Source organism: Balaenoptera ricei, chromosome 15, assembly GCF_028023285.1.
Source record: "Balaenoptera ricei isolate mBalRic1 chromosome 15, mBalRic1.hap2, whole genome shotgun sequence".
Classification (NCBI taxonomy): Eukaryota; Metazoa; Chordata; class Mammalia; order Artiodactyla; family Balaenopteridae; genus Balaenoptera; species Balaenoptera ricei.
In genome coordinates, this window is record NC_082653.1 from 14386231 (window position 1) to 14414067 (window position 27837).

The following is a 27837-nucleotide window of genomic DNA, read 5'->3' on the forward strand; positions in this document are numbered from 1 at the left end:
CTTTATTTTGTCCAGTGTTGTAACTCCAGTTCCTAGAACGGTTTCTGGCACAAAGTAGATGCTTAGTAAACATTTGATAAGTAAATCTATACCAGAATTTATGAGAAAGCAAACTCACTCTTCAATCTGGGGTCTGTTTGGCTCATTTCTTTATTCACTCATTCTTCCATTTATTCATTCAACAGTATTTATTTAGAATCTGTTACGTGCTAGTTCACTGTCCCTAGCCACATAGAACTTAGCCCAGGAGACAGGCAGTAGGCAGGTAAACAAATAGGTAAAGTGACTCCGGGTCATAACGTGGGCTAAGAAGAAAATGAAACTGGCCAATGTGAGAAACCTACTCAGAGGCTATGTTAGCCAGGGTGATCAGGGAGGACTTCTCTGAGGAGGCGGCCCTGGGCTGAGACCAGTAGGAGTCACCCATGTGCTCAAGGTGGTGTGGGAGGAAAGGAGATGGCAGGGGTGGTACAGAGTCATCAGAAATTTACCAAGGACTCATCTGGAATACACAAGGAATACCCAGAAGCCAGAAGAGACAAAAACAAAACACTTACCGGAGGCTGCATAACAAATCACCCCAAAGTTCAGGGCCTTAAAACACAACACATTTCTGCACTTGGTCAGAGTTCTGCAGGCCTGGTTTTGTCTCTGCTGTACATGGTGTGGCTGGGGCCACTCAGCTGGGGGTTTAGCTGGCGCTGGAAAGTCCATGATGGCTGTGGACCCTCCAGGGTCACGTGGCTTCTCCAGGAGTACAGCCTGGACCTCTGTACATGGCAGTGGGCTTCTCAGAAGGCAAAAGCAGAAGCTACAAGTCCCCTTAAGGCGTGGGCTTGGGAGTCCAAGAACGTTAATTCTGCCACATTCTATTGGTCAAAGCGGGTCACAGGGTTAGCCTGGTTCAAGGGGAGGGAAATAACTCCGCTCCTTGATGGGGGGAGTGTCATCCGCATACAGGGCAGAAGATGGCTAGTCACCAACTTTGGAAGCCTTCCACCATAACACCCAAGAGAAAACTGGGTGAAAGTTACGAATATGCCGTTCTAAAAAGGGATATGTAAGTGGCCAGCGGGTTTATAAAGAGATGCTCAGACCACTTGTAATCAGGTAAGTGCAAGTTAAACCAAGGTTCAACAACATGCCAATCAGACTGGCAAAAACTAGAAAAGTGGACAGTGAGTGATGGTGAAATGGGAGGACACGGAAACCCTTGTTTTCTGTTGGCGAGACAACAAAGTATTACCATCAGCCTGGCAAGCAACTTGGCGGTAATCGGGGATTCATTGTCTGCATTCCCTATGGCCCATCCTGTTCTTGGGCTTCTATCCCAGCAAAATTATCGCATGGGTCCCTAAGGAGACAATGTAGGAGGATATTCATGCCACAGTTGTTTGAGGTACCAAGGAGCTGGAGGCCACCAAGGTGACCATCACTGGGGAAGAGGGGCATTTAAATAAAACATGGAGCAAGCACACCGTGGAAACATGGCCACAAGCAGACGTGATGAAATGTGGAGTGATAGCATGGACACGGACAGACTCCGGCACAAACGTCAAATAGAACTGCAGGATCATGTGGGCAGAGGAATGGAAGCTGTGATGGTAAATGAGGGAAAAAGGTGAGTAAAAGTCATTGAGTGAGGAGTTCAGTAAGCCGCATTGGACAGCTGGCTCCACCCATAACATCTGTATGACCTTAAGCAGGCCCTTTACTGTTTGGACTTTGGTTTCCCCATCTGAGAGAGGAGGGTCTAGTTACAAGGTGTGGGCAGGTGGTCACTTATGGAAACCACAAGAGAAAGCATAGACCCTGGTGGTGAGAGGGAGGTCTAGTCATGGAGAAGCACCTCTCAGCCCGGGGTCTGCGGGACAGCTGCTGACCTGGAGCTGGCAACTTTAGTCCAGGGACACATCCAGCCCTTGATGACTTCACAGGGAGGTAGCTGCCCTGGATCTTTCTCCCCCCTCTCTCTCTCAGCTCTCCTGCTGGGGTTCCCCAATGGGCAAACAGCTGTATTGGTGAGGGTTCTCCAGAGAAACAGAACCAACAAGATGTGTACGTATGGAAAGAGTTGCAGTTCAAGCCCAAAGGCAGCCTGCTAGCAGAATTCCCTCTTGCTCAGGCGAAGTCAGCCTTTTGTTCTATTCAGGCCTTCAAATGATTAAACGAGGCCCACCACATTATGAAGAGCAATCTGCCTTATTAAAACTCCATTGATTTAAATGTAAATCTCATCTGGAAACACCCTCACAGAAAGATCCAGAATAATGTTTGATCAAATATCTGGATACCGTGACCCAACCAAGTTGACACATAAAATTAACCGTCATACCAACAGAAGCCAGAATGTAAGAGAGTCCTTTGATGCAGCCAATCCAGGTCCTCCTTTATAATTTTTTGCATTAATTACATGTTAGAAGGATAATATTTTGGATGTATTAGGTTGAATAAAATATTTTATTAAAATTATTTTCACTTTTATAATGTGACCACTAGAAATTTAAAAACTTTCTATGTGACTCACACCATTTCTCTAAGAGAGCACTGCCTGTTTGATAAGACTCTAGCCACCTCTCCACATTCTGAAGCCAACTGGATGGTGGCAACATTCTACCCCCACAAGCTGTAAAATTCAATGACTCTAATATTCTATGGACCTCTGATTATGATTCTAGATCTGAAGACTTACCACTTCCTCTTCATGTTCTGTCTTATGGCTCTGAATCCTCCACCCAGAATTCCCCTCAACAAAACTCATTCTATTTTTGATGATTCAGACACTCCTTCCGGATGTTGTGGGCTTAGGCTCAGGCCAGCCTTATATAGGCAGAAGTGACTGCCTGTATGTGCTGAGAAAAGCCAAAAATATCTTCTGCCCTTTCCCTCCCTATGCTCACATCCTCCCAGATCTTATGCATCCACTAGAGGCCCTGGGGAAATGACCAACATGTTCCTTAACCAATCAGCTCCCTCGTGCCAGTGCAGTAACTAGGCAAATGCCAGTGTTTTCCAGGACTTTTCCCTCCAACCAGCACAATGCCCTGAAGTTTCCTGTGTGATGGGACCTAGGCCATGGGATCTGGTCCAGTGGGCATCATAGAGGCCTGTACGATCTGGTCTGAGAAACCTGGGGCTCACTCAGGCCAAGCTATCAGTCCAGGTTGGAAAGAGCTGGCCTGGAGCATTTACATATTGTTTACTGGGCACTGAACATACATTATCACATTGAATTCTCAACCTTAAGAAGCACGTACTAGTATTCTCCTCATTATAGCAGAGTACATCCAAGTTCAGAGAGGGACAGTGTCTTTCCCAAGGTCACACAGCACAGTAAGTGGCATAGCTGGCATTTGAGTGAAGGTCTGCCACCTCCACCCCAGGGACCCTGCAGATCAGAGGAACAGCTAGACAGCTCCCTGCATCAGTCCTACTGAGGCCTCTGTCAGAACTTGTAAACTGGTGGCCTTCATGCTGGCTTTGGCTCACAGACCTACCAAGATTGGCCTGCAAAATGGTATTTCATTTTTTAAAAATACTGGCTTTGGAAGCTTGGAGACTTCTACATAAAATTGGGAATGACTGGCATCTTTGGAAAAACTGGCCACCCTGGTAATGTTGGGCCTCATTTTCGAGGGGCTTCAACCCTTAGCTGGAGCGGAGTAGAAGCTACCCTTTTCGTAGGGCCTCCACATGGCAGTTCACCGCTGTTTCCACCTGGCCCGCTGCTCCTTACCTTAGGTGGCCACTGCAGGTGCCTGCATTTCCTGCTCTTGGTCTACTCTGTGTGCCCAGTTCTTTGCAGACTTGACAGTGGCCTGGCTTCCTAGAGGGGCTTGTGATCCAGGAAGGGTGTTAAGCCCTCTGAGAACTACAGGTGTCTCATCCAATTGTGTGACTATGAGAATGCCACTTCCCTTATCTGGGCCATGGGACACGCTCCTTCAGGCCTGAGCAAGTGACCCAGGCAATGTCCTTAGAAAGGAAATGACAGGGAGTCTGGAATACTGCCTAACTGTGCCCCCCGCCCCAGTCCATCCTGTAGGGTGGGGGGCTGGGGGCTCAGGAGAGACCTCCTGGCGGAGGTGGTCCTGCTGGCAGTGATGGGGCACAGAGACACTGGAGTGTAGGGGGGAGGAGGGTCTGCTTTCCAGGAAGGGACTGGCTTTCAGAACAGCCCAGAAGCACACCTGCAGGGCAGTGACTGCGGCAGAGCCCACAAACAGAGAATTCACATTCACTGAGTGTCTGCTCTTGGCAGTGCCAGATGCATCCCAAGGTCAACATGAATCTTGTGAATTCTTCCCTCCCCACCAGTAGGGCCCAGTGGCTGACCAGTAAACTCTGGAGGAAGGATGCTGACTATAAATCGTGGCTCTACCCGTTACTAACTGAGCGGCTGGGTTAAGGGACTTAAGTCACTGGATCTCAGTTTTCTGAACTGAAGAATGGAAATAACAGTCCCCGCCACAAAGGGTTGTTGGAAAAAAAAGATTCAGTGAACGCTAATAGAAGCTATATAGCAGCGTGCCTGATACTTAACAAGTGCTCGATAAATGTTAACTGTTCTTATCAATACGCTCTTTTAAGAGGAGAAAACTGAGACAGAGAGGCAAGATCACCTGCCCAAGGTCACACAGCTAGGGAGGGACAGAACTGTGATTGGAAGCCAGGTCCATGTTGGGATAAAGACAGGAAGGGAACTGAGAGGGAGACCAGAGTCCCTGATGATTGGAAAGAGTCATAGCAGAGGCCCAATTGTCTCCTGTGGGTTTCCACCCCCTAAGAGTTAGGGATCAGGCTCTTCTGGGGGCACATAACTATGCAGGGGGAGGGAACATGAAGCCGAGCTGAATTCTAGCCCCAGCACTACCGCTAATGAGCTGTATGGCTTCTCTGAGCCTCAGTTTCTTCCTCTGTAAAATGGGACTAATTCTACCTTCCTGCTATCAGGATTAGAGACTTGGAAAAGGCCTTTTCTCTCCTCCCACACCTTCCACTGGCTCCTGCCTGCCGGAAGAGGATGAGTCAGCTTGCCCAACCCCCTGGGAGGTGGGCCCAGGCAGCGCGGGACAAGGCCACCAGAGGCACTTAATTCAGGGCAGAAAAGCAGAAGTGATAATTCTGGTCACTTCTGGAGGACGGAATTCCCCCCACTTCCTCTCCACTTACCTTCGCTGCCTGAGCCTGCCTGCCCAGATCCGCTGCTGTTCAGGGAGCATGAGGGCCCCCCGGGAGATAGCTGAGCATCTCATCAGGACCGGGTAGGTCTGGGGACTTGGACACTGGGGGCCACAGGCAAGAAAACAGTCAGTGGTCAGGCCTGATGGGTATGAGCTAGGTCTCAGTCTCTGCCATTCCCTGGCTGTGTGACCTTGGGTAAATCCTCACCTCTTTGAGCCTCAGTTTCCCCATCTGTGAAATGGGAGTAATAATAATGTTTACGAGACTGTTGTGAGAATTGAATGAGAAAACGCATGCTTAGGGCTTGCCATTGTGCTCAGCTCAGAGTAAGCACCCAACAAATGGCAGCTGGTTCCTTAGCATTTACAACATTCAGCACAGACCTTGCACCCAGTATGACTTAGATTTGGTTTTCCATTCCGATATCATTCAAATTATTAGCTATCATTTTAACAGCTACCATGTTTCAAATATGAATTATACAGTAGAAAGGAGTTTAGTCCCAAATTAAAATGTCAGCGGGACCGGGAAGACCATAATTCATCACCTCTAACCTCAAGTGGGTCCTCAATGCCGCCCAGCATGTATATAACTTCCCTAGTTCATTTACTCTCCCACTTTCCTGGCCACCTATGTTATACCTTCTTCTTCACCTTCAAATTTCCATCGTCTCCTCTAGCATCCTCACCATCAGTGCTGACCTGCCCTTGTCCAGGTCACCAGTGACTTCCACGTGGCTAAATCCAATGGTCATTGCTCAGCTCCCATCTTTCTTGACCCATCAGCAGCACTTGACACATTTGCTCACTCCCTTCTTCTTGAAACATTTCATTGACTTGGCTTCCCAAGCTCCACAGTACCTGGTTTCTTGGTATCCTGTGCTGGTTCCTCCTCACCTCCCAGCCCATGAACCCCGGAGTGCCACTAGGCTCTGTCCTCCGAGCTCTCTCCTTCCCGTCAACACACTGTCTTAAGGAATCTCTTCTACCCCATGGCTTTAAATACCGTCTATCAATCCACAACTCCCAGCTTTATATCTCCAGCCCACTCTCTCCTCTGAATTCCAGATTGTTTCCAATCACACATTCAGCAGCTCTGCCAAATGGCAAAATTGGCACCTCAAATTTCTGACTGCCAGCTGAATTCTTCCTCTCCCCCCTCCACTCAAACCTGTTTCAACCACAGATTTCCCATCTCAGGAAACAACACCTCAGTGCTTTCAGCTGCTCAGACACAAAACTTCATTGTCATCCTGAACCCCCCTCTTTCTCTCACACTCACAACCAATCAGTCTGCCAATCGTGTTGGCTCTTCCAGCAAAATGTATCCAGAGCCCAACCTCTTCTTACTATTCCTCTGCTCTCACTCTTCCATGGAAGCTCTATGAGGCCAGGAATTCTCCTGTTTTATCCATTCCTGTTTCTCCAATGGTTAGCACATAGTAGTTACTTAATAAATATTTGTTGAATGAATAAATAAGAGTACAATAGAGGAGAAAAGTTCCTCAGAGATCAACTGGTCCACTCTTCCCATCCTCTAAATTATAGAGGAGACAATGAGATCCATAAAGAAGGAGTGTCCAGGGTCACACTGAGCTGACCAAGACTATGAATTCAAGTGAAAAAGCATCTCTCCCCATTTCTCTCTCATCCTCTTTCTTTCATTTGTGCTTCTCTCTCCATGACTCTTTCATTCCCTTGTACCAGTTGCCCTCACAAGACACAAGCAGTCCAGGTATTCATCCTCTCATCCTCAGGAACTGCATGGAAACTAGTTCTTCCCTGACAACTCAGTGAGAATAATCCTGGGGAAGGCTCTGATTGGCTCAGCTTAGGTCATGTGGGTTTGGGGTGGGTTACTCTGATTGACCCACCTGGGAGGAGTGCCCACCACTGTGGCTAAAGGGGTGGAGCCTGTTGGCAGTTGACGAGTTTGTAGGGCAGGGGCATTGGGCAGACACACAATGCCCCAACCCTCCTGATAGAGGCTCCCCCTATTTCCTTGTGTGCAGGTGGAGATTCTGGTACCTGGGGCTCCACAAGGCCCTTGCCCTGCTGCAGGCCGCCTGGGTTGCCTTCTCCCAGCCTGTCCCAGCCAGCTGTGGCCAGCTGCTGACCCAGCTCCTCCTGTGCGGTTCCCTGGCCATTGCTGCCGCGGGTCTGACTTACCATGGGCTGGTGTCCCTGCTGCTTTATCCTCTAGGGCCCTCGGCCATGGTGGCCACTGTCTGTGGCCTCCTGGCCTTCCTGGGCCTGGTCCTGGTGCCCCCCGCCCGCTGTCTGTTTGCACTCAGCGTGCCCACCCTGGGCACAGAGCAGGGCCGCCGCCTGCTCCTATCCTGGAGTACCGTCACCCTGGCCATTGTCGTGGTGCCCAACATCTTGGCCAACATGCACGCAGCTGGGCAGGTGCTGAGGTGCGTCACGGAGGGCTCCCTGGAGAGTCTGCTCAACACCACTCACCAGCTGCACAGAGCAGCCCAGGCTCTGGGCCCTGACGGCCAGGCAGGCAGCCAGGGCCTGACGCTCCAGGCCCAGGGCAATGGCTCCGCCTTCCAGCTCCACATGTTCAGGGTCACTCAGCAGGTCCTGGAGGACTTCTCCGGCCTGGAGTCCTTGGCCCAAGTGGCAGCACTGGGGACCCAGCGGGCAGTCACGGGGCTCTTTATGCTGGGCCTCCTGGTGGATTCAGCCTGGTACCTCCATCGATACCTGACTGACCTGCAGTTTGATAACATCTATGCTACCTGGCAGCTGGCTCAGCAGCTGGCAGAGGTCGGGGCCACACACCTGGTGGCCTCCCCACCAGCCTGGCTGCTCTGGGCGGCCCGGCCAAGGCTGTCCCAGCGGGAGCTGCTGCGTTGTCTCCTAAGGCTGGGGCTGCTCACCCTACTCCTGATGGCCACAGCTGTGACAGTGGCCATGGACCACGTGGCCTTTCTCCTGGCGCGGGCAGCCGTGGGCTGGGCTCAGGAGCTTCCCACTGTGCCCGTCACGCTCACCGTCAAATATGATGTAAGTGCCGTGAGAGGGAGGTGGGCATAGAGTCATTTCCTTGGGGGAAAGGATAGGGTTTATTAAACCCTTGACTCAAAATTGAATTTTACTTGCCTTCAAGTCGTGGTCCTTGGATACGCTGTGGGATCCAGGGGCTTTGGCAAATGAACCACGTAATTCTCACGACAGCTGAGGCAGTGGGTTCTGTTTTCACCCCTTATCGCAGGTGAGGATACTGATACCCAGAGATATTAAAATAATTTGCCCCCCAAGGCCACTCTTCACACGCCACAGCATATCCCAGCCTCATTTTGCTCACTTGTACAAACTGGATCGATCCTCCTTACCCTACAAGGTTACTGTGAGTCTTAAAATGTGGTAGTCTCTAGAAGTACCTAGTCGGCTCCATGCCACATAGGAGATGTTTAATAAATAGTGACTATTATTAATAGCTCACATCTGTAGATAACAGACTGGAGGAAGCCTTAGTAACAGCCCACGGGCCAATCCTGCCAGCTTCCTGTTTTTATAAATTGAGTTTTATTGGACTCAAATTAGCCATGACTTTGTTTACATATTGTCTATGGCTGCTCTACAAAGTTGAATCATTGCAGCAGGGATTGTATGGCCTGCAAAGCCTAAAATATTTACTATTTTAATGGTAATATATATTTACCATCTATTTGCTGTTGGAAAAATTTATGATCTCATCAAGTTTTGTGGTTTTTAATCTTTTCTTTGGCCACGAATTTTTTTCTTTTTAATGGTGAGATCTCACACAAAAGTCCATTGTGTAAAACATGCCAAAGTGTCAGACCCTGAGTTAATAATATTAATAACTAATATTTGCTGAGTACTTATTATATATCTACTAGGAAAGTGTTCTTCAAACTGCATGAATCAATTTAGGGGGTCATGGTCGCTGTGTTTTTTTTTTAATGGATAGAATAGACTAGAAATGTATTTCAGAGTATACCATAGGTGATGGGGGATGTATTGTTCTATGAAAATTTTCTTCAGAAAATGCATTTCTTACTATCAGTCACAGTAAAGAAACATGTCAGGCAATGTGCTAAGTGTGTTACCTGATTTTCTGTATTTCATCAAATCTAAGATGCCGTTCTCGGCAAGTCACATCATCATTCTATGCACCATTAGATAAGAAAAGGCTGCCACTTAAACCATGACACAATGCCTTCTTATCATTTAAAATGTTAATTGTATTCATATAAAACAGTTCACTGATCATTTAACATAGATTTATTTTAGCATCTTTCTCACGGATAACAAGACAAATAGTGAAGTAATTTTGTGAAGCTTTTCCTGAAACCTCCTCCCATTCAAGCCTGACTCTTTGGAATGACTCTGCCTGAGTTGTCAGTGTCTGGTTTTTCACCTGATACTGTTTTCTGTGCCTTCGAGACAGAGCACTGGTGATGCTCCACTGTGTTTCCCAGCATTTTCTTCCAGACTGTGGACACTCAGTCCACAAGTTTTGCTGCTGGCACCCTCTGACCAGAAAGCATGTTACCAGTCATATTGATTTGAAGACACACCTTCGGGCTTCCCTGGTGGCGCAGTGATTAAGAATCTGCCTGCCAATGCAGGGGACACAGGTTCGAGCCCTGGTCCGGGAAGATCCCACATGCCACGGAGCAACTAAGCCTGTAGGCCACAACTACTGAGCCTGTGCTCTAGAGCCCGTGAGCCACAACTACTGAGTCCACGTGCCACAACTACTGCAGCCTGCACGCCTAGAGCCCATGCTCTGCAGCAAGAGAAGCCACCGCAATGAGAAGCCTGCTCGCCGCAACTAGAGAGTCTGCGCGCAGCAACAAAGACCCAACACAGCCAAAAAAAAAAAAAGTCTTCCTTCTGACCCTGAAATATGCTCTGCCCCCGTGTAACTTAAAAATAAAAAAGTTTGAAGACACACCTTCATCGCAAAGATGTGAAAATGTGGAAAAAAAAAAAAAAAGAATCCCAGAACTGATGAAATAAAATAGTTCATTTAATTGCCACTGTGATCCTGTAAGAAAGACAGGAATTAGTATCACCGCTGATTTACCGATGGAGACACCGGGGCTCAGAGAAGTTAGTGAACTTGCCCCAATTCATCCAGCCTGTACGTGCAGAACCAGGGCTGCACTGTGTCTTTGGTGGGCCCTAGACAGGTTTACTTCTGCGGACGCCTTTCTCCAGAAAAAATACTAATGATGGCATTGGTATAATGACAAATATATTAATATTATATGGTAAAACATATTCTTCAACTTAAAAGTTTGGTTTTTAATTCTCATTTTAAAAGAAAATAAAACATTTTCGTAGGCCCCTAAAAGTACTGTGGGTCCCCAGCACTGTGCTTTATGGGGAAGATGTCCGTGGGCAGAGCCAGGATCCAATCCAAGAAGTCCGTCGCCGAAGTTCAAATGGTTAACCTCTGACCTCCCTGCTTCTCTAGACCCCATCCTTCTTGTTCCAACATGCCCCATGGAAACTGTAGGGCCTAATACTTAGGAGCAGGATATTGGGACCCACCCTGGCTGGGACTGACCCCTGGGTGGGCTGCATGTAACCCATGGTGTGACCATAGGTTCCCGTCTTTTAAATGAGGCTCTTCATGGACTCAACTTCATAAAATTGTGCTTATTTGATGGCTAGAACATCTGAAGTTTCACTAAGGGCTCAGAAAAGAGTAAATGCCCTTAAGCATGAATTGGTTTTCTCTAAAGTGTTCTCTGCAAAGAGAGTAAGAACAATATAAATAGCATTTGTATGGTGTTTTTCATTCCGCAAAAAGCCTGTTTCAGATTCCTGATCTCAGTTGACCCTCCTCAAGATGGTCAGATTTTGTGCCCATTTTGCAGATGAGGACAGGGAAAGTTGGACCCGTCCAGACCCACGAGCATCCGGATGTGGTGGGGGGCAGGGAACGGCTGGGGTGTCTGTCTGTTGACTCGGCCTTTTTCTCCTTTTTGAAGGCTGCATACACCATCCTGGGCTTCATCCCTTTCCTCTTCAACCAGCCGCCTCCGGAGAGCCCCTTCCTCTCTGCCCACAGCTCCTTCCAATGGGAGCTGCGCTTCATCGCCCCTGGCTGCCCGCTGCTGCCTGCCCGGCGCCCGCACACAGCCGCCCCCCTGGCTGCAGGCGCCCTGCAGCTGGTCGCTTGCTCCACGGTCCTCCTGGAGACCTACGCCCGCCGCCTGAGGCACAGCATCGCTGCCTCCTTCTTCACCACCCAGGAGGCAAGGAGGGTCCGCCACCTTCATGCCCGGCTCCAGCGAAGATATGACAGGCACCGAGGCCAGCAGCTGGCCCCGGGCACTCCATCCTGCTCCTGAAACCCAGGCCGGGCAGCAAGCGCCTACAATGGCTAGACAGACCTGCTGGATACCTGGAAGGACAGAGAGCAGTGGCACCGAGAGGAAAACGCTTTGGAGTTGCCCAGACCTGAGTGGTAACCTTGGCCCTTCTGCTGCCTCCCCTGTGTGACCTTGGGTAGGTCGCTTCACCTCTCTGAGCCTTGGTTTCTAGATCTGCATAAGGACTGCATAACAACAATTAATGTGACCTACTTTGCACACGGGAATGTGTTAAGGGCGGAATGAGATATTGGGCAGGAAAGGCCTCGATAAACAGAAAAGGACGATGCAAAGTGAAGACAAGGTTCCTCCGGCCGGTGCCAGGTGTCTGTCCAGGCTCCCATCTGCATCGGCTGCTGTACCTGGTAGATGGAGACTTTGCACCCTGACTGTGTCTAAATGCCCCTGGAACTTATTTATATGTCTCTGAATCTTCTGAACTTATTTATAGTCATTAAAATTTTCTTGATTTTATAAATAAATGTATTTATTAAATTCTAGATTGTTATTAGATTGTTATTAGATTGTTATTAGATTGTTATTCCTTTGCTTCAAATTCCTTCAGGGGTTTCCCATCTAGGGTTGCCAGGTTTAGCAAATAAAAATACAGGACACCTGGTTCAATTTGAATTTCAGATAAACAACGAATATGGGTTTGGTATAAGTACGTCCCGAGGCTACTTATACGAAACCCATATTTGTTGTTTATCTGAAATTCAAATTGATGGGTAATCCGTATTTTATGGCAACTCCATCCCTATGGAAGTTACAATAAAATCACAACTCCTTACCCTGTGGGCTTGGTATTCCCTGTTTTTCCCTCCAGGTCATTCTCTGCCTTTCTCTCACCTGCTCTCTTTCCCAGGAGTCTGACATTTGTGGTTCTATCACCCTGGTTCCCTTGAACTCTGACTCCTGGTTGGGCTCAGCCAATGGGAGGCACCGGCAGGTGATTTAAAGTGGGAAGGGAGAGCGAGGTCAGGCTGTTTATCCCTTCTGGGCGCTTACTTGGCAAAGGCCACGTTCCACACTCTGGGTGACCTCGCTCCCACTGCTACGGTTCCCCCTGCGTTCCAGAGAGGCACAGCTTCCATCTACCAGGTACAGGTCTCTGGGGGTGTCACTATCATTCCCTTAACCAAGTCCCCACCTCTATGCCTTCATTAAATTCTCTTTAGGGAATTCCCTGGCGGTCCAGTGGTTAAGACCCCGTGCTTCCACTGCAAGGGGCACAGGTTCAATCCCTGGTCAGGGAACTAAGATCCTGCATGCTGTAAGGCCAAAAGAAAAAAAAAAAAAAAAACAACTCTCTGTAGTTGTCCCTTTGAGAGCTCTTTCCTGGGTCACAAAACCTTGACTGAGCCAGCCTCTTCCTCCCTCGCTATGCCCTGGCCACATGGACTTAAGCTCCTCACAGGCTGGTTTGCACCTCGGGGCAATGCCCTTGCTATTCCCACATCCTGGAACACTCTTCCTTCAAGTCTCGGCATGGCCGGCTTCTTTGCATCATTTGGGCATTAGCTCAAATGTCACCTCCTCAGAGAAGCCTTCCCTGACTATTCTACCTAAAACTGTCCCATCCCACCTAGTTCTACTCTATCACCAGAGTCAGCAAGCTCCAATTTGTGAGCCAAATAGGGCCTGTTTCCGTGAATAGAGTTTTATTGGACCATTGCCACACTCATTAGTTTAAGTATTGTCTCTGACTTCTTTTGCTCTGATGGGAAATTTGAGTAGTTGAGACGTGGCCTAGAAAATCTGAAATATTTACTATCTGGCTCTTTAAATAAAATGTTTGCTGACCGCTGATCTATCATATTAAGTTGTTTTACCATCTTTATACATACCCTTATCAATATCCTTCATTCCATATGCATTTGTATGTTTAGCTGCCTCTTTTTTCTGTTTACTTGCTGGTGTGTTTCATGTCATCCCCACAAACATGTCAACTTCATGCTGTCTGGTCCTCCACAGTTTTCCTAGCATCTAAAGCAGAACCTAAGCCAGGGCTCAGTAACAATTAGTTGAACGGCCAGATATCTGGAGGTAGAATTGCGCTCTCTCTGGTCTCGGCTCCTTCCTGAAGATTTTGGGCTTGCAGAAGGGAATAGTCAGGCACTGGAAGCAGCCTGCATCAGGCCAAGTTTGTGGCCAAAGGGAAAGATACAAAGCACTAAGAAATACATCCCCTAGGGAGAGTGGGAGGGAGATGCATGAGGGAGGGGATATGGAGATATGTGTATACGTATGGCTGATTCACTATGTTATACAGCAGAAGCTAACACACCATTGTAGAACAATCATACTCCAGTAAAGATGTTGAAAAAAAAAAAGGAAAGAAAAGAAATACACCCCCAGACAAGAGTTTCAACTTAAACAGCCAGTATGTTTGAGAGAATCACATCAGGCCCCAGGAAGCACATCAGCTTTGCCTCCTAAGGCCAGCTCCCTTGTACCACGCATGTGGTAGACAGAATAATGCCCCCCAAAGCTGTCCATACCCTATTCCCCAGAACCTGTGAATATGTCACCTGACATGGCCAAAGGGGTTTTGTGGATGTGATTAAGTCAAGAGTCTTCCCCAGTGAGGGTGGGATAGTGGAGGAACATATGAGTAGCCAGGGCGCGTGCCCTGGGACCTCAAACATGAAAACCATGAGGTGACACCATCCAACTCCAACCTGGAATTCAGCACCAGAGGCCTTGGACAGCTCCCCAACTTTATGTTAAGTGAAGGTTTCTTCCTGGCCTTAAATTAAAGTTAATCTTCTAGGTCAGACTTGCTCTGCAAACCCAGTCTTATTTTTCCAGCTGATGCTGCCATACTCTAACCCCAATAACTAGAGTAAAATTAATCTCTTTTGTGTCTTATTTTCTTATTGGACACCACCCCAAATTTTATTTATTTCTCCTCTGCATCAAAGTTAACTATAATGTTATTGCATAATGGTTATAAGCTTGGGCTCTAGCATCAGAGTGCCTGTGTTTAAATCATAGCTTTGCCACTTCCTGGTGGTGTGACACTGGGCAAGTTTTCTTCTTTAACTGTTCTGAGCCTTTATTTAATAAGTTCATTTAACAAATATTTATTGAGTTCCTCTCATATACAAGGCACTTGTCTGGGTATTGGGTATGTAGCTGTGATTCTTATGTAGCCTGCTTCTGTTGGGATAAGAAAGATAACAAATAAATATTCAACGCCATGGTGGTCCTGGTGGTGGTCCAGAGCCGCCACATGGTCACACCCACCAACTGTTACCTGGTGAGTCTGGCCACCGCGGACCTGCTGGTGCTCCTGGCTGCTGAAGTGCCCACCGTGGCCGAGGCGGCATCCGCTCGGGTTTGGGTCTTCGGCCACGCAGGCTGCCTGGGCATCACCTACCTGCAGTACGTGGGCATCAGCGCGTCCAAGGTGGAGCGCTACCTCGCCACCTGCCATCCTCTGAGCGCCCAGGCTCTGTCCACCGCGGCACGGACCAAGCGCACTGCAGCGCGGGTGTGGCTGGGCACCGGCGCCTACGCGCTCTGGCTCTTCCTGGTGGACATGCGCGAGACCGTGTGAGCCGACGGCGTACAGGAGCAGGGCGGCTACCGCGTGTCACGCTCTCTACCTGCCCGTCTACTTCCTGGACTTTGCGCTCTTCTACGCGCTGCCCCTGGGTCTGGCCACTGTGTCCTATGCACTCATAGCACGCGTCCTCTTCGCGGGGCCGCTGCCTCCTGGTGACTGGGGACGATCGGGCTCTGTGCACCAGGGCGGCCCCGCTGGCCAAGGGCGCTTCTCCTCCCGCGGCAGGAGGGGTGACCTCAACTCCTGAAAGCAGGTACGGACGTCCCTCCTCATTCGGACCCCTGTACTGAGCCAGCAGCAGATTGGTGGATGGAAGCTTGGGCCCTCCTAGAGTCAAGCTCAAGTTCAAGTCCAGGTGGTGCCACTTACTCGGCTTGTTTTTTGGCGACATCACTTCTGAGCGTTTCTGAGCCTCCGTTGCCTCTCCTGTTGTATGAGGTAATGGCACAGAAATGGCATGATTCATTTAGAGTCAATGTCACAAACGAAACGCTAAATTCATCTTGGTTTGTTATTAAACTTCCTCAGCGAGTCCCTACACCGTAGCTGTTATTCTCTTTCTTCTACTGATGGGGAAAGTGAGGCTCAGAGAGGTGAAGTGACTTTCCCAAGACTATACTACGCCATCTGGCGCTAAAACTGCTCCAACGGGCCGGGACAGTCTGAAAGCCCAAGAGGATGGGTTCTGGGGAGACTGAGAGAAATTCAGCATTTATTGAGCACTTACTGTGTGCCTGATTATCTGATGGTTACTGATAGTACCCCTATTTGGGAGGTTTCATACCTATTTTTATGGACAAGGAAACAGGCTTAGAGGGGACAAGGGAGCGACAGAGGCGACACAGTAAGGGAACTGGGTGCAGGAACGCATGTGTCCAGGCTCCTCATTTCCTCCACCCCCATTCCAGCAGTGCAGCCTCCCAAGGGTTTTCTAGGAATGCAGGTGGGAGGAGCGCTCTCTGGGCCCAACTGGTCTTTATCTTCAGCCTTCCACCCCCACCCACAGCTCACGGGGGAGGCGGGAGGACACCTTGTCCTGGCTGAGTCACTCCTGAGCCAGGCAAGGACCACATGCGCCATGTCCCTGCCTCTCCAGTGGGCACACTGTTGCGGGCTCTTCCAGCTGCCCTCAAAAGCCCCTTTGGTCCATCCTGCTTGCAGCCACTTTAGGTCAAAGCAACTATTAGAGGGAAGGGGGCAGGGCACTGGCTGAGCAGGTTTGAAATATTAACTTTAGGTGCCAGACAAATGCACCTCCTGCCCTCCCACTGGCTTATTTACTACTGTTTACCACTCTCAGGCTCAACCTGGAAGGACTGGGGTCAAACTCCTGCTTGTATGGTTTAGGTGAAACTTCTGGTGGTGAAAAGAGTATTCCAGACCTGGGTTCTGGCTCCTAGCTTTGCTAACGTCTTGCTGTGTGGCTTTGGGTAAGTCACTTCACCTTGCTGAGACTTGATTTCCTCCTCTGTAAAATGAGAACAATTATAGTGCTCATCTACCTCAACGGATGGTAGTAAATATTATAAATCTGGCATATAGTAAGTATTCAACATATGGTACCTATTATTGTTGTTTTGTTGGGGCATTAATGTCTTTTTTCATACTGGGTGGGCTGTGTCTATGGACCAAGTGTTCCTTTCATGCCTACGAGAGTCCTTGCAGAATGCAATGTACAATTCCAACAGGGAAGAGGCATTAAAGGAAATCAGAAAGCCCAGTGCAAGGTGGAGAATAATAATAACAACAACAACAACAATTAACATTTGTTGGGTATTTGCTATGTGCTGGGCACTGGACTTAGTGCTTATACAAATTTACATTTTGAATTTTTATAACAACTCTATGATGTACTGTTATCATCTCAGTTTGACACATGAGGAAACTGAGTCACAGAGAGGCTGCCCAAGGTTACAGAGCTGGTAAGTGACAGAACCAAGATTTGAACCCAGGCAACCTGGGTCCAGAGCCCACACACTGCCATTCAGCATTTATCACCCAAACGAACCTAAAATGGAATGGAACAGGATCTGAATTTGGTAAAATCACGAGTCAAGACCTACTAGGGAATTCCTACGATTTCACGGTTCCTGGAGAATATTATAGCACAGGTGTTGAATGTATCCAGGGTTTTCTGGACAGAACCAGTGCCAGAACTATTTGGGCAATTTAAGCTCTAGTAAGTGAACTCTTGCCACCCACATTTTGGTCTCTGAAGGGGTCACTGAGGACCCCAGGGGTAGGAGCACCTGTGAGCTGCTGTCCTCCCAGGTATTAAGGATGTCCGGCTCCATTGACGATGTCCCCTTGTGGTGACTTCATTCCGGAATTTAGAAACTGTGCATCTTTTGAAACACCTTCCAGCGTGTACCACCTCTAGGAGGCTTTATTTAGTCTATGCTGTCAGGGAAGTGCTGGCTGAGATCTGAAGAGTTAGGAAGTGAAGAGGAGGGAGCAGGGAGAGGCATTACAGGCAGTCCAGGGCAAAGGCAGGAAGGAGCATCAGGAGGGAGGGAGCAGGGTGAGTGAAAGAGCCGGAAGGGAGCGTGTGGCTGGGAATGCTGGGGAGAGAGGGACATGTCTAAGGCCAAACAGCTGGTTCGTGGTGGAGCCAGGATTCTAACCCAGCTCTGCCCAGCTCTGAACCTCATGCTATTGCCATAGTAATAGTAGTAGAGGTTATGTTAGTAGTAGTAGCAGCAGCAGCAGTAAACCCACAGTAAACCCACATAAGCATCTACTACACGCCTGGCACTGTTCTACATTCTTTACTGGCATTAACTCCTTCACTCCTCACGTCCACCTATGATGAAGGCAGCACTGTGTCTCCATCTTATAGAAGAAGGAACTGAGGCTCAGCGGATGAATGAATTTGCTTACAGTCTGTGGTAGCCCAGCCAAGGGCTTTGGAGGTAGATTGCAGCTGGGAGGTTTCCAAAAGCTTGAGCAGGGCAGGGAAGACTGTATAATGGTTTTCTAGGTGGGGATGGAGTTGAAGGGAGAGCATGCATGAGGGCACAGCTTGGCAAGGCCCGGATACTCTTTGGGGTTACTCCTCCCGCAAGCTCACGGAGAGACCCAGAACCCAGGGTTCTCCCTTGGCACCCATGCCTTTCTTTTTTCCTGTCTTACCCTGCAGGTCACCAAGATGCTGGCTGTGGTGGTCGTCCTTTTTGCTCTGCTGTGGTTGCCCTATCCCACCCTGGTGGTGGTGAATTCCTTCCTGAGCCCGCCCTACCTCAACCTCGGCTTCCTTCTCTTCTGCTGCCTTTGTATCTATGTGAACAGCACAGTCAACTCCATCATCTATGCCCTCGTGTCCCAGAGCTGCCGGGAGGCTTTCCATGGACTATTTCGGTGCTGGCTGGCCGTGCCCCAGCTTCCGCCCCAGGAGACCACCCCTGTTTACTACAGTGTCATCGAAGACTGTTCCCAGCACAGACTGGGCTCTTGGAAGGAACCAGGAAATGTGATGTCCAGGCAGGGAGGGGATCCTGGCACATCAGGGCAAGGCCCACCCTCTTGCCCCTGCTGAGGTGAAGGGGTCTCCATGCATTTGGGGAAACATGGCTATTGGAGGAGAGAGTGGTGTCCAGGGCTGTTCGGTAGAGGTGCACACGTTGTGCACTGCACAACCCTAGGGATCACCATTAACATTGCAGACAGCCTAGATTTGTATATTTAGTAAAACAGTTTCCCAGTTTAATAAATATACAAATCTAAGAGGTTGCCACAATTATTTATTATATGAACAAATGAATAGATAATGAATAAAAACTAACTTTAATCTTAATACTCAACACCCTTTGCTGAGATCTGGCTACCAGTGTGAGGTGTAGATTGTGACTTGTTGGGAGTCCTTTGTTGGCAACAGAAAGTATCTCTGGCTAATTAAATTAAAAAGGAATTGATTGGAGTTGGAAAGAACAATAACCAGGATAACCCCAGGGATCCACATAGCAGGAATTAATGGGCAGTGGCTTCATGGCATCTATATCAGAATGAATCAACCCCACCTAGGCCAGGAGAGGATGGGCAATTTATTGGACTGTCATTCAATAGCTGCCATTGACTGTTGTATAGTTTGGGTACTGCTCCATTCCAGTGGGCACCACTCAGCAGTTTAAATGGATGGATCCTCTGAAGTTGTGCAGTGCATAGCCTATGTGAGTGTATATGGCAGACCTTAATGGGAATAGGGTGGTTCCTCAAAGGAAAGTTGAAGTGCTTGTTATCACAAAAAGGCAGTATGGATATCAGAGGACCAAACAAAAACAAAAGCAAAAAAACTAACAACAATAGATATCCACCACAGAAGAGTCCACTCGGGTTCACCACAGCAGGACCCTTCTGCCAGGGCAGCAAAGTTCACCTATAGTCAACAGCCGCTGGCCCATGGTAATACTGTACATGTCTGTCTCTGTGTCCAAATTCTGCATGTTGCTTCCTCCCCCCCCTTTTTTTAGTAAAGACACAGTCATATCAGATTAAGGTCCACACTAATGACCACATCTTAACTTGATCATGAAAAGACCCTATTTCCAAATAAGGCCACATCGACGGGTACTGGGGGTTAAAACTTCAACATCTCTTAGGGGAACATGACGCCATCCTACAATCCTCCTGATAGCTCTATTAGAATAAAATTAATTATGACTTTATATTTTCTTTGTGATGTGTATGGATATCTCTCTTCTCAGTTATCTGGACAATATGACATAAGTGGGTCTTGCAAGGGTAGAAATCCCAGCATTGAATCTACGGCAGAGATAGTGAATCTCAGGCTGATTCCAGCATATAGGTGGTGCTCCAATAAACATCTGTTGAATGAATGGTTTAAAAAACAGAGGGGAAATTATTGCAAGAATAAGGGGGGAAACAGGGAAAGTGACAGGGGGATGGGGTCTGAGTTCTATAGCTTCCCAGGTCCCCAACTCCATGGCTCAATCTTGTTAGCACGGAGCTCAGGGACTGGTCCTCAGAGGTGATGAATCGGTCTGAATAGTCTAGCAGGAGGGGAGGGGAGCAATGGGAAAGGGGTGGGAGAGGAGGGGAAATGGCTGGAGGGAGGATGGGGAAGAGGCAGATCAGCAAGCAGATATTGACAATGCAATTTCCACTGTGGCCTCTTATCAATTTCTACTGATTAGACTTCAAGGACCCAGGTCCTTAACACTTAGTTACACAGTCATAGAAAACTAATACAAACACAAAGATCTTCACAATTTTTGCCCACTGCCATAAATGCTTTTTTTTTTTTTTTTAGGAAGAGGATTATGAGGGTATTCTTAACTTACTAGTTGAATTTGAATTTCAAATGTATGCACGTGTGTGTGTGTAAAGGCAGAAAGAATAGAATACACACAGATCCTTACTGAGATAAGCACTGAAGAAAAGAAAATAAAAATATTACATAAATCAACACTTTTAGGTACAGGCTCATAGGTAAATTTTATCTTTGATGTTAAGTATTTTCCTTTTAAAAAATTTCCATAGTGCTGCAGTAACTTCTGCCTGTCCTCAAATCATTCCTTCTGCCATCTTGCCTTCTGTGTTAGTTAGCTAGGTCTGCAGTAACAAGGTACCGCAAACTGGGTGGCTTAAACAACAGAAATTTATTGTCTCACAGTTCCGGAGGCTAGAAGTCTGAAATCAACTTGTCGGCAGGGTTGATTCCTCCTGAGCGAAGTGAAGGAGATTCGCCAAGCCCTTCTCCTAGCTTCTTGTAGCCTCGGGCGTTCCTTGGCTTGTAGGTTTCATTCCCTCTGTGTCTTCACATCGTCTTTTTTTATTGGAGTATAATTGCTTTATAATGTTGTGTTAGTTTCTGCTGTACAGTGAAGTGAATCAGCTATATGTATACATATATCCCCTCCCTCTTGGACCTCTCTCCCCCCCAGTCCCACCCATCTAGGTCATCACAGAGCACCGAGCTGAGCTCCCTGTTACACGTGTTTTCCTTGGATATTCTTGCTGTCACCCAATCCTCCAGTCCTGCTCTTTCCAAGCCATAAGCTGGGCAAGCCATGCAATGCTCCCCACTGATAGATTTCCTTTCAGCATGAATTCTTGGATTAGAGAATGTTTGAATTCTACGTTTTCATACATTCAAAATATTTATATGGATTCACCAAAATAGGTGAAAGCTTTGTTGTGTTGGTTACGTTCTTCTGCTTGCTCCCCTATGAGATCCTGGATATATACTATAGAAGGCTTTCTCACATTTAAAATGTTCATTGGGTTTACTCCCCAGTGTGTGTTCTGATGCTGAGTGGGAAAAACAGGAGGAAGAATAAGGGACTATACACCTCTGGTGTTCCTAAGAGAAGTTTAGGAGAAAGATAAGGATTTGGGAATCATTAGCATTTTGGTGGACACTTCATAGTCTGTAATCTTCGCTTCTCATCTATAGTCTTCGGTGAAATTCATATGCACCTTTTCTTTTTGTATTAATGGTTCCTAGCAATCAACCAAGCTGAGTAAGGACAAGAGGCTCCTCTAAGGAGCACTCCGTTGTGGGCGGTGGCCGCGGTGCCTTATGGGGAATGTAGTCCGGAAAAGCGTCGACCGCCCTTTGGAAAACCTGGGAAGGACGGCCCGGCGGCCTCTTCTGCGCATGTGAGGCCTCGGCTCTCTACGTGGGCGCGTTTACGTGTTCTCCTCTAGGCTTTTCCCGCGGAGGGTCCTGCAGCCGCCGGGGTGCGCCGTTCCGTGGTCACCTGGGCCTGGTGAACTGGGAGCGAAGCGGGTGCACCCACAAGTTAAATGATTGGCGGGGAGCTCCGAGCCCTCGGGGGCTGGAGGGGAAGTGGCTGGGCGGAGCTGGCCTCGGTCCGCGGAGAGTGGGTGCGCGCTCTCCCCGCATCCCTCTCCAGGGAGGCCCGGAGCCGGGTTTCCCATGGTCCCGGAGAAAGGGAGCGAGGGCCGGGCTCCTGACCTGCAGGTCTCATGGCGGGCGCTCCCTGCAGCCATTCATTGCCTGAAGAAGGTGCTCTGTGAAGGTGCAAGGTTTGTACATCCAAATGGCTAAAATCTGATCCCCAAAGTTCCGCTGAGGCGCTTGGATCTGCAGCCTGCTGGGCTGGGTTGAAGAATACTGGAGGACGTTAGGGAAGGGAAGGACTATTTATAGAAACAAATATGGTAATCATTATATTAGTTATTTTATACTAAGCATTTATTAGAAGAAAGATGTGAGCTTCAGTTGAAGAGAATGGCCAGGGTGTAGATATGACTGGAAAAGATTTCAGGGGGCTGGCGCTGGGGGGTGATGTCTGCAGCGCTGCATGAGGTTTTAAGAGCATGATGTTTGTGTCCAGACCAGGTGCTGCCACAGAACAGCACTGCATCCCAGGGCATGTTATTTCATCCTGTTTTCTCATCTGTAAAATGAGCCTAGGAATAATATTTGCCCCATAGGGTTGTTCTGAAGTAAAAAGCAAGCCCAGAATATAATACACCCTCGACAAGTATCCCTTGCAATCAGTGTTACAAAGATTTTTAGATATCTCCCTCAATCCTCCCAACCAGGCTGTGAAGTCGGCATTACTGCCCCCTTTCGGAGCACATTTTAAAACCTCATTTACAGAGAGCTAAAGTGATTTATTCTGTGGTGAATGAGTTGATTTTAAAATGAAATCTATTTTACTCCCAGTCTCATGATCTTTGTAATATGCATTCCCCTCTACCTACACCCATTGGGTTTTTTCTGGCATGATGACTTGCCTTCTGTGTGCCCTAGAAAGCAGTTATACTATGTATTTTGATAATCAAACCATTGGACCTATTTTCCTTAGGTCACAAGGTGTAATCGAGGCTTCTGGGCTCTTTCTGCCTCCTGCAGTATTGTCTCACTTCTCAGCGGCCTTGATTGGATTTTAGGAAAGGTCCAGCTCACCAGGCGCTTGAACCTTGGGACCCCAAGAGCAGATTCCAGCTAATGGAAAAGTGGCTGCTACGCCCAGGTGGAAACAAAACCGTCCCAGTGAAGGAAAAAGCAGAAGCCTCCAAGGACAGAAATCACATCTGGAAGAACCTGTTTCTGAACTGAAATCTCTCCCTAGGATTTTAAGGCCGAGACAGAATTCCTGAAAGGAGCATATTCAAGAGTTACTGGACCAGAATTTTCCTCTCCAGGGTGAGCAGAATCTGGGTGATCATACCATATTCAAAGACCATTGATTATTGTGGCTCAGCAAAGCCTCAGTTCAACTTTCAGAAGAAAGATGTGAGTTGCAATGGAAGGGGATGGGCAGGGTACAGATTAAAAAATAATCTGAAACAAAATAATCTGCACATTATATCTCCCATGCACAACCAATTAGTGGCCAAATCCTCTGGCTCCTCATCATGTAGGATTGATTCCCTCCTTCCCACCCCTACCAGAGCTACCTGTGGTCATGTCTCACCATGGCGTCCTAGTTTTCTTCCCCTCTAATTTGATCTTTAAGCCATTTCCCATTTTTCTAGAGTTGGGGACAGCAGACATTTTTTGTAAAGGACCAGATAATAACTACTTTTGGCTTTGCTGGCCCTCTGGTCTCTGTCAAATCAACTCAGCACAGCTGCTGTAGTGTGACAGCAGTACAGAATACGTGTAAACAAATGGGCATGGCCGGATTTGGGTCTTAGTGGGTTGGATTAGGCTCACAGGCTGTAGTGTGCCGACCCCTATGCTCTGGAGCATTGCTTCCAAAATGCAAATTTGATCACAAATCTTAACAGTCCTTGCTGACAAATATCTCTTTATGGATTTCCATGATCACAACAGTGGTCTCCAAAGTGGAGGATGGGGGCACCCCAGGGATCCACTGGGCTTCTGTTCACCTCAGATTAAACGTATTCTTGCAGAGATTGGTTTCATTCAAGGACCTGACTGCGGACTTCACCCAGGAGGAGTGGCAGCACCTGAACCGTGCTCAGAGGCTACTGTAGAGGGATGTGGTGCTGGAGAACTACAGCAGCCGCATCTCAGTGGGTAAGTACAGCTTCCCTGTGTAACTACCAAGAGATGTGTTTGCTCTGTGTTGCAAAAACATGTTGAATTTCATTATTTAGCCTTGAGTGTCAGGGGAGAGAGATGATTAAACCCTTTTAGGCAATGTTAGTGTCGTGCTTGTGCTCACTGCCCTCCCTCCACCCTTCCCCTGAATGTTCTAGCTCTAATGACCTGTTGCTGGACATCTTCATCACACAGCTTTTGAAGCTGTCTTTCTTCATCCTTCAAGTCCCCAAAGTCCAAAGGGCTTGGTCCAAGTTCTATATCATTTTAACAGGGTATCAACGTTAGCAAACCAGATGTGATCTTCAGACTGGAGCAAGGAGAAGAACCATGGACAGTAGAGGAATTCTCAAGTCAGAACTACTCAGGTGAGTGATAACTAAGCAGGTGGAAACCAGTGGAAATGAGAGTTCTATGGTGGTTAGTGATCATAGTTGGCATCTTTGTAATGTTCCTCAGGAATCTCTTTTTATAGGCCCCAGACCCTGGGAAGTAATTGAGGACAAATGACTGTCATGCTATAGATACTTAAAAACATTGTCCCCAAATAAATTTACTTCTTTTTTTTTTTTTAATTTTTATTTATTTATTTATTTGTTTGCTTGTTTATTTATTGTTGGCTGTGTTGGGTCTTCGTTGCTGCGTGCGGGCTTTCTCTACTGCGGCGAGCGGGGGCTACTCTTCGTTACCGCGTGCAGGCTTCTCATTGCGGTGGCTTCTCTTGTTGCGGAGCACAGGCTCTAGGCGCGTGGGCTTCAGTAGTTGTGGCACACGGGCTCAGTAGTTTTGGCTCGCGGGCTCTAGAGCGCAGGCTCAGTAGCTGTGGCACACGGGCTTAGTTGCTCTGCGGCATGTGGGATCTTCCTGGACCAGGGCTCGAACCCGTGTCCTCTGCATTGGCAGATGGATTCTTAACCACTGCACCACCAGGGAAGTCCTAAATGTACTTCTTTAATCGAAATGTGTAAAGATTTTTGCTGCTAAGTTATCCATCCCTGGTATACAGACCTTCTTTTAGCATACTCTGAACTTTAGTTCTGTGGCATTCTCTTTTGCCTACCTGACCCCACCTTCCTTTAACATAGACTTGTTGTATATTCAGACATTCATAGGTCAGTCTTAAAAAAATAAATCTTGCTTGATTTACACAATCTATTTGCAAATCTAGTTGCATTCCACGTTTCTCTCCATCCTTTAACTGAGAGATCAGTTTCACTCTCCATGCTCAGTCCCACTGGGTGGGGACTAGGGTGAGACAACCAAGGTGCCTCAGATACAGAACTTAAGAAGACACTCACTCTTGGGGGGGGGGGTGCACGTGCCCTAGAGGTCACGCCTACCTCACCCTAGTTCCAGCCCTGCTCAGCCCACAATCTTTCTTTCTATTCTTTGTATTTGTGCAAATTCTGAAGTTCCCATGTCGCTAGCAAAATTTGAGACTCACGCCTTCCTTCTGTGTCTCTTTGTAACTCTGACCATCTCTCTGAAGTCTCTGTCTCCTGGTCTCACTGTCTCTGAGTGCTTCTTTGAGTCTCATCTGTCTTATTCAATACTGTGTCAGACACACTTGCAGTATACTTTGTGCTTACTGTTCCTTGTGACTGTTTTCCTTTTTCCATGTCAGAGGTACTCGTATTCTTTGCTACTTTCCTCTTCCTTTCATCCTGTTAAACAGGCTGGTGTGGGTGGGCTGGCTTTTTTTCTATTTTTTGTTTTTTTCTTTCCCCCAAATCAGTAGGAGATGTTTGTATTTGACATTTCCCTAATCCTGAAGAGCTGGGCCGGTCCACCACAACAAGGCATTTGTAAGGAACTCTCATTTCATAGCAAGTGTGTCACGGATCACATGTTATTATTAATGGTACTTCTTCCTAGAAGCTGATGATGCCTTAAAGGAGGACAAGGAAATCCAAGGCAAACATTTGAGGCAAATTGTATTCTTCTGCAATAAAACACTGATTACAGAGAGAGCTACTGTATTTGGGAAAACATTTAATCTGGGCATGAATATTGTTCCCTCAAGAAAAACACCCTACAGATATCCATGTGGAAACAATTTGAAAACTAATTCAGAAGTAATCGTTGCAAAGAAAAGCTACTTTAAAAAGGTTCCTGATGAATACAGTAGATGTGGGAAAACGCAACTCGTTTCTAAGCAAGAGAAAAGTCGTTCTGGAATAAAACAATACAAATATAATCCAGTTAGGAAAGCCAGAAGTCAAAATGAAGATTTTATTCTGCACCAGAACATTCAGGCTTTGAAGCAACCTTTTGGCTATGACAAATGTGGGAAAACCTCTTCAAGAGGGCAGTCCTCTTCACATAGAGGAGGATACATTCTGAAAGGAAACCAAATTAATGTAATGAATGTAGGAAAGCCTTTTCTAAGAAGTCCACCCTCATTGTACACCAGAGAATTCATACAAGGGAGAAACCCTATGTTCGTAATGACTGTAGGAAAACTTTCCGTGTAAAGACAAACCTTACTAGACACCAAAGAATTCATACTGGAGAGCGACCCTATGAATGCAGCATATGTGGAAAAATCTTCACTGACAAATTGGCCCTCATCGTGCATCAGAAAATTCAGAGGGGAGAAATCCTATGAGTGTCATGAATGTGGGAAGACCTTTTTTTTGGAAGTCAGCCCTCACTGAACATTTCAGGTTACACACGGGAGAAACCTTACGAATGCAAAGAATGTGGGAACGCCTTCAACAAGAATCTTACCTCGCTGTTCATCAGTGAACTCACAGAGGAGAGAAACCAAATGAATGTAAAGAATGTGGGAAGGGGCTTCCCTGGTGGCGCAGTGGTTGGGAGTCTGCCTGCCAATGCAGGGGACGCGGGTTTGAGCCCTGGTCTGGGGGGATCCCACATGCCGCGGAGCAACTGGGCCCGTGAGCCACAATTGCTGAGCCTGCGCATCTGGAGCCTGTGCTCCGCAACAAGAGAGGCCGCGATGGTGAGAGGCCCGCGCACTGTGATGAAGGGTGGCCCCCACTTGCCACAACTAGAGAAAGCCCTCGCACAGAAACGAAGACCCAGCACAGCCATAAATAAATAAATAAATAAATAAAAATTTTTTAAAAAGGCTTCTTGCTTTGCTAAAAAAAAAAAAAAAAAAAAAAAAGAATGTGGGAAAACCTTCTGTCATTCAGCCCTCAATGTGCATCAGAGATCTCACACAGGAGAGAAACCCTACGAATGAAATCAGTGTGGAAAAATTTTATGTACTAAAGCAGCCCTCATGGCACATTAGATAACTCATAGAGGAGAGAAATCTTACCTATGTAACAAATGTGGGAAATTTTTCTGCCATAAGTCAACACTCACTATACATCACAGAACTCACACTGGAGAGAAACGCAGTGTGTTTAATAACTGTGGTAGAACATTCGCTGTGACATCAAACCACAGTGAATATAAGAGAGTGCACACAAAGGGGAATCTTTATGAGTGCAACGGACGTGGACATGCCATCAACAAAAACTCACACATCAAGCATCAGAGAACTATATGGGGGAGACCATATGAATGTAGCAAGTGTGGGAGAACATACTGCCGGAAGTCGGCCCTTACTTGCCATCAGAGGACACACACAGGATAGAGACCCTACGAGTGTAATGAATGTGGGAAAACCTTCCACCAGAAGTTCTCCTTTGTTGAACACCAGCGAACTCACACTGGGTAGAAGCCGTATGAATGTGCTGAACGTGG

The 27837-nt window shown here is 47.5% G+C and overlaps 1 protein-coding gene, 1 long non-coding RNA gene and 1 pseudogene across 2 annotated transcripts; all 3 read left to right on the forward strand.

The window, feature by feature from the left end:
- The first annotated feature begins 5220 nt into the window (after positions 1 to 5220).
- OCSTAMP (osteoclast stimulatory transmembrane protein) lies at positions 5221 to 11818 on the forward strand. The gene is given in 6 exon segments (XM_059897846.1): positions 5221 to 5264; positions 7196 to 8198; positions 11162 to 11519; positions 11522 to 11580; positions 11583 to 11663; positions 11666 to 11818. Coding segments are annotated over 6 exon segments (1698 nt in total).
- Positions 11819 to 14747: 2929 nt separating this feature from the next.
- On the forward strand, positions 14748 to 18651 carry LOC132349463 (thyrotropin-releasing hormone receptor-like; annotated as a pseudogene).
- Positions 18652 to 21760: 3109 nt separating this feature from the next.
- LOC132348451 (uncharacterized) lies at positions 21761 to 27163 on the forward strand. Its single transcript, XR_009497477.1, has 5 exons — positions 21761 to 22124; positions 22913 to 23253; positions 23967 to 24093; positions 24392 to 24485; positions 25993 to 27163. It is a non-coding gene; the product is annotated as an uncharacterized LOC132348451 (long non-coding RNA).
- Positions 27164 to 27837: the final 674 nt, after the last annotated feature.